At 40.3% G+C, this 6435-nt stretch overlaps 1 protein-coding gene across 1 annotated transcript; it reads right to left on the bottom strand.

Annotated features, from left to right (window-relative positions):
- Positions 1-3487: 3487 nt before the first annotated feature.
- Positions 3488-4309, bottom strand: olig2 (oligodendrocyte lineage transcription factor 2). Its single transcript, XM_071926931.1, has one exon. The coding sequence runs from the start codon at positions 4307-4309 to the stop codon at positions 3488-3490; it is 822 nt and encodes a 273-aa protein (XP_071783032.1).
- Between the last annotated feature and the right edge of the window lie 2126 nt (positions 4310-6435).

Consider the following 6435-nt stretch of genomic DNA (forward strand, 5'->3'; position numbering starts at 1 on the left):
CCAACATCTTCTCAGCTAAAGTTATTGTGGACTGATGGAAGGTTATTTTTCAGAAGACGGAACAGCTCTTATCTTAAAATAGTCAGTAGCACAATCGGAGGAAAGAGAGCTATTCATAATAGAGAGCAAGGTGGGGCCTATAATGGGATTTCAGGTGATGCAAATTTGAGGTCCCCAGCTCTTGGGCAACAGTGGCTGTGAACAGCTGATTGAGTTTGTAAACTTACTGACTTGGTTGTCTCAACAGAACTGAATAGATATGATTAATTTCTGTACTGTTTTGGACTGGGAAGTGATCATTTTGCCACTGATATAATTGATTTTACAGAGGAAATTAAAAAAAAAGAAGAAATATATATATACTGTATATATATATATATATATATATATATATATGTGTGTCTATAACTATGAATTTGAACTATGAAAAGCCTAAAGCATTTGAGGGTTTCTGCCAGTTTATTATTCTTGTTGCTAAATTTCACAGTTGATGCCATATAGGCTAGGCCTATGCTCAGGTCTTTTACTAAATACTTTGTTTGAGAGGCATTTTTTTAACCTTTTCCTCTTGTGCATATGACATTTAGAAAGAATATATATTTTTCATTGATTGTAAAATAGTTACAACAGGCTAACAGGATTTTTCTGAATTCTTGCTGTAAGAAGTTTTCCTTCTCTTCCTCATTCCCGGCTTTGAAACGTCCTACAAACGTTGAAGGACTTTTTCATATTCTTATTCACATCATTTGAATAATTCAATTTTAATACAGAGACGAATAAACAAATGCCTGCATGAATATTCAGAAGTCAGTTTAGTCCATATCGTTTCAGCTTCAAAAGCCTTTCGAAAACATTGCAACAACATGCACAATCTGCTATGCAGCTGCTACCTTTTTATAATGTATACCGGGCTATATTCATCACTTGCTCATTTCTCCAAACAGAGCTTATGCGCATGTCTTAGGGATTGTTTACACGCATATTTTGCAAAACTGACGAATCCAAATATTTTTTTTTCATTGGGTTAGTGAGTGCCCTCCTGTCATGCAGGCTAGAAAAAAAATACCCAAAGGTCTGTGATATATCAGACTTTCAGCTCATCAAAGTAAAAAAAAACTGCAGGATGGAGGTCCAATTGGACCGGTGCCTAAAAATAATTCAAACAAGCCTCATGGTGACAGCAAAGGGGTTTGTGTGTGATACAACCCACAGCTCCGTGCCAAACAGCTAAAGTCACCTTATGCGCAACTCTGAAGGAGAATCAAAGTTACAGATTTTGTTGTGATCTGAATATCATGATGCAGGGCAGGTGAGCTCTGAAACTGTTGTTTCGTGCGGGCTCAAACACAATATTTTATTTATTTTATGGACAAAATATAGCCTAGGTTAGACTTGCCGACTGGAATTGATATTTTTATTTGATGTAGGACATCAATAGGGTTACATATTAATTTGGTAGCCTACATTTCTTTGAGATGAATGGAAAACCAAGTGGAAAATATCAGCAACCCATGACAAAAAAAGAAGAAGAATAAACAGACAAAAAAAATTAACAAGAATTTAGAGAGAAACAGGCATAAAAGGGTCAAACTACATTCAAGATACTTCGAAAATGCCCAAATATTCTCCAAATATTCTGTAAAAACGCCAATGGATGTTACCGTTACTGTAGCCTGAATCTCCTGATCTGGATTAACAGAATCTGCATTTTGTGCAGTTGTCTGTTCAGCTGAATTGGGATGGCTTTCCCAAAGCATGTCATAGCAAGTCTTTCTTCAAGACAACCATTTATTTCACGAGGCTTTCCCGAAAATAATTCCAACTCAAGTAGTAAGCCTACGTGACATGTAGGCCTAGCTCTTTCTAGGTGCCTATAGCAGACAGAGGCGGCTGTCTTACCTGAACTCTTACGCTCCACAACACCAACAGCATTAGAGGTATTTCTTTTTTTACCCCAACCCTTATTGTGAAAATGAATAAATGCATAATGCGACCTCTCTTTCACCAGTGTATTTAGTACTAGGCTAGACTGCAGTCTACATTAATACCCTATGCCTTATGCAGTCAGCTATTTGACACTAATAAGTTTATGAGCCTGCAAATTCAGTAAAGCCACCTCTGAGGAAGGACAGTACAGTTCCCAATGTTCAATTATATTTCCGACGAATGAATGGCATAGTCTATTTAAACCAAGATTTATGAAGGCCACTACTGACTGTATGTTTCCTTTAAGAGAAAAGAGAAAAATAATTGGACCTATATACATCCAGGCCTATCCGGGTTTAGTCCACTGATAGCTTTTCATGTCACTTTTATAAAAATAAGCTATTTGTTTCAAAATGATGTCGATCAAATATAAAACATTAAAAGCCACCTTTTACGTGAAATTATATTTCTGTGGTGCTCATTGTAGAGTATCGTTCTTAATATTTTTTCTGAAAGCCACCACTCGTCTCAAAATTTGTAAACTTTTTCAGCCATAACATTTTGCGTTGGCCAAGAAACCTTGTTAATGTGAAGGGTTATTTGTTGTCTGTAAGTCTACTGATTTGGTATTCAGTGATTAGCCTATTTGACCTGGTGTTGGTGTAGGAGTACTGGTAAATCTCGGTGCTGGTCGGTGTTCAACATGGTCCTTTAATTGTGTAGGCTATCCAAAGATTGTAATCAAGACACTGGCATAGGCCTATAAAAAAGCGCCAAAACAGCTAACATTTTTCAATTAAACATTTTTATTTTACATTTAAAACCCCAACATAATCACAGATTCATCTGAAATTCCCATCGAAAATAAGTAAATAAATATCATTTAGCACTTTTTTAATAAAAAAATAAAGAAGTGATCATTCTTTGCGTCGGGCAGTGAATGGCATGCTTGGCGACAAAATCAGGAGAAAAACACTGAATAAGACTCGATAGACTGATAGAATGAAGTAGGTGCAAGCATGGTAGGCTACCAGTTAGGGGTGGGATGCCGGGTGGGGGGGTGGGGGTGGGGGTCATCCCAAACATTAACAAGACTCTAATATAAAATATCTCGTACTTTTAAACAGAATAATCCATCTACATATTTACACTCTACATTTGTGGTTTGATTCACGTTGGGAGCTTTTTCGTCTCAGGCTCAGAGAATGGAAAGGCAACTAATCACCAGCTGCAGCGATTAAATAGATCTTTAAACAACTCTAAATACACAATTGGGGCCACCAAAGATTTTCATTAATAAGCTCAAGTGTCATTGTGCTTTAGGAGCTCTGTGAAGAAACACCTGATACCAGTGAGGCTAGTTACCATAAACACAAAGTTAGTGGTGATACCCCTAAATTCCCAGTGTAAGGAAAATCAATGCATTTTGCCTTTATTGGCTCCGTCGATGCAACGGATTCGGCAACACAGATAAATAAAAAAAAATGATGTTGTGGGTAGACACACAGTAGCATCTGTAGCCCCACAGCAGACCAAAGGTTCGTTTCCCTTTTGTTTCAAGTCACTTGGAGTCGCTGGCCAGCCTCGGCATGCTGACGGTGCTCATGCTGGACACATGTGGAGGCGGGACTTGGCACATGCTGCACGGACAGGGCATCCCGGTGCCAACGCCCCAGTGCTGGAAACTGCTGCCGAGGGGCCCAGCACCGGCAGCGGGCGCTTTGAGGAGTCCGTGGTGGGGTCTGACCGAGGTCACAGCGGAGATACCAGGCGCGGAGAGGGAGGCGGTGGAGACCGCCGCTGGCTGGAGGAGCGGGTGGTGCACCGCCGGGTGTGAAGCGTGGGAAGCCGCCGGGTGGCCGGGCAGAGGACCTGCGTGCGTCATGGTCCCGCAGGCAGACGGATGGAAGCCGCCGTGGTGGCCACTACTGCCGTATATCTCGCTCACCAGCCGCTTCATCTCCTCCAGCGAGTTGCTCAGCATCAGGATGTAGTTTCTAGCCAGCAGGAGAGTGGCGATTTTGGAGAGTTTGCGCACTGACGGTCCGTGCGCGTAGGGCATGACCTCCCGGAGCCCGTCCATGGCCACATTGAGGTCGTGCATCCTTTTCCTCTCACGGCTGTTGATCTTCAGGCGGATAGACTGCAGCTCACCCTCAGACAGGAGTTTGCGGTCTTTCTTAGACATCATCTTGAGGGCGAGGGAGTCCTCGTCGTTGCTCGAGAGGCCCCGCAGCTCCGCGGGGATGTCCGGTGGAGAGTCGCTCTGTGTGGAGGACACGGCACCGGAGAAGCCGTGCACAGACTTCTTCATGGCCGACATGAAGATATCGTCCACCTCGGGAGAAGACGGCCGGCTTGTATCGGAGTCCATGGTCTTCATTCAACACGATTTTCTAAAGAGAGAGCAGCAGACAAAACTTCATGTCAGGGTCGTCAATTGACTGAACGCCTATGGCAAATTCCCTGTCTAATGTCCACCAACACTTACCAACACCGCTGATATCCACTTGATTTCTGAAGTCAAGTGGAGTTATGTCTGATGACTAGCAAGATATTATTATATCGTCAATATGATAAATTATCACAAGTAGGGAGTGACAAGATAGGCCTATTATTATTTGGTCAGTGTGATAAATATTTAGATGTATGTCACTAACCTAGAGGGAACATTGGATCTAAATGCTCCCCGATGGGATTTTTTTTAATTATTTAGATAATAAATAATACATGTCTGGTTTGTTTGATCTTTTTCAAGATCATGATTCACTTGGGCTAAGATAGCGAGAGTGCCCATACCTCGCCATATACACAACTGATTAACTTATTTATTTTAATAAGCCTGGTGATTCAAACATCCACTTGCCTTGTGCTAAATAAAACTTAACTACCATTCAGAATGTCCAAAAACAAAACAATTTAGAAACCTACCGAGAATATTTCCAAGCGCGATGTAGAGAAAATGTAAACGTCGGATCCACTTGTTACTCCAAATCGCATCTGACAGCCCATTTGGCACGCCTGGGTACGACCACAGGTTTTTATAGTGGGCTAAACCATACAGGGGCCAGGTCACCAGGACAATGCTGTTTCTATCCCTGCTGCCTCCCTGCGACCAATAGGCTTCATGCGGGGGGGGGGGGGGGGGGGGGGGGGGGGGGTTCTCCAGTCTGATGTAATTACAAAGAAACAGCATCTCTATTAAGTGAAATCAGACACACTCCCTCCTGCATATGGCCTCTTCATGTGTAGCTAAATGTTGGCCCGTGTGTCGATGGTTTTGATAATAACGAAACAAAGAAATACAGTTTTATCATATTGAACCTTAATTAGGCTATATTATTCAGGGTAAGAAAATCAAAATGAATAACAAAATCGCCTTGTTCAGGCTTCATTTTAATTATTCCCTAAAATTCAGAGACGTTATTCGTTTATTCGTTTTTCAGCAGCAAGCTACTACGAATAAATAACTTTGTTGGCGGGTGGGGGGCTGGGGTGTCTGGAGGGTCTTCTAGTCTGATGTAATTACAAAGAAACAGCATCTCTATTCTAAGTGACATCAGCAGACACACTCCCTCCTGCATTTGGTCTCTTCTTGTGCAAATATTGTCCCGTATGTTGATGGATTTTATTATAAAGAAACAAAGAAACACAGTTTTATCACATTGAACATTTAATTGGGCTTTATTATTCAGGGCAAGGAAATATTATATTATTATTATTATTATTATTATATCACCATTATTGTTACTGTTATTATTATTATTAATAATAATAATAGTAATCATAATAATAATAATAATAATAATAATCATCATAATAAAATAGCCTAGATCAGGCTTCATTTGAATTCATTTGAAAAAATTATGATAGCCTACATTATTCGTTTATTCGTTTTTCAACGGCAAGCTACTACAATAAATAACTGTTGATTTTGAAATTAATCTTCCGTCGACTAATCTCTAATGGTCTATCATTATTATTATTATTATTAGTCATAGTAGGTTAGTAAGCTTTTAGTAGTGGAGTGGTATTTTAATAAACTTCAGTATTTTTCGTATGAACAGGTAGTGCGATTAACAGAGTTGTCCCTCTATTTTAAATCGAAAATTCGTTTCTCACATCTCACTTTTCATTTTGTCATAAAATCACGTCGCCCCTTAAAATGAACAACAATAACATTTCGAAGCCTAGTTAGTGCAATATGTTTTGTACTTGCAGTTGGAGCTAATGTGCTGTTTATTGTTTTAACCAGGTCGCCAGCAGCTGACTGGCCGTTAAAGTGCATCTTTAACGTTCACAAATGAAGCGTGCAAAATTGTTTTTAACGGTTATGATCTGTAACATTTCAATTAGTCCAATATGGACCGATTGCAGTGTGGCCCTCTGTTGGCGGTCAGACAGGCTCTGACATAAGGACCCAAACCAGTGATTTGCTTTCTGAAGTAACTGAAGCTGACAGCTTCATTGTCTAGAAATAAATTTAGATTGTGCAGTCAGAAACATTAA

Source organism: Centroberyx gerrardi, chromosome 10 (assembly GCF_048128805.1).
Source record: "Centroberyx gerrardi isolate f3 chromosome 10, fCenGer3.hap1.cur.20231027, whole genome shotgun sequence".
NCBI lineage: Eukaryota > Metazoa > Chordata > Actinopteri > Beryciformes > Berycidae > Centroberyx > Centroberyx gerrardi.